General features: G+C 52.0%; 1 protein-coding gene across 1 annotated transcript; it reads left to right on the top strand.

Moving 5' to 3' along the window:
- Positions 1 to 20: 20 nt before the first annotated feature.
- TM35_001161070 (uncharacterized protein) lies at positions 21 to 440 on the top strand (the record flags this gene model as incomplete). The annotated part of the gene is made up of 1 exon (XM_029031768.1): positions 21 to 440. A coding segment is annotated over one exon (420 nt), but the record flags the coding sequence as incomplete, so codon positions are not given.
- Positions 441 to 442: the final 2 nt, after the last annotated feature.

Here is a 442-nt window from a genome sequence, read left to right as displayed (position 1 = left end):
CACATCCCCAACCTGGTGTTGTGGGTGCTTGGCCTGGTGTTGGTATGCCTCATAATAATGTAGGGCTCCAACCCGCTATTCCTGGTTATAATGGTGGGCCTGGAATTCCTCCTGTTGGTAAAATGCCTTCTGTTAAGTCTCCTCCTGTTGTTGGTGTTCCTCTTGGTCCACAGCAGGCGTCTCACTCTGCCTCTGCTGGTCCTCAGGGTCTTTGCGGTACTCCTGGTGTACCTGGTTCTTGTCCTGTTGTTGGTGTTCCTGGTAGTCATGCTCACCCTCATACTCATCCTTCTCCAATACCTCCTCCACCTAATCATGGTGCTGCTGGTAGACCTGCTGCCCCTGAACCTCATGGTCTTGCTGGTTCTCATGGTTCTCATGGTATGACTCTTTCCACTCACCTTGATGGTGGTGCTGTTAGTCTGCCAGGAGTTGGTGTTGG

Source organism: Trypanosoma theileri, assembly GCF_002087225.1.
Source record: "Trypanosoma theileri isolate Edinburgh chromosome Unknown TM35_Tth_116_V1, whole genome shotgun sequence".
NCBI lineage: Eukaryota > Euglenozoa > Kinetoplastea > Trypanosomatida > Trypanosomatidae > Trypanosoma > Trypanosoma theileri.
This window is presented reverse-complemented; position numbering and strand designations above follow the sequence as displayed.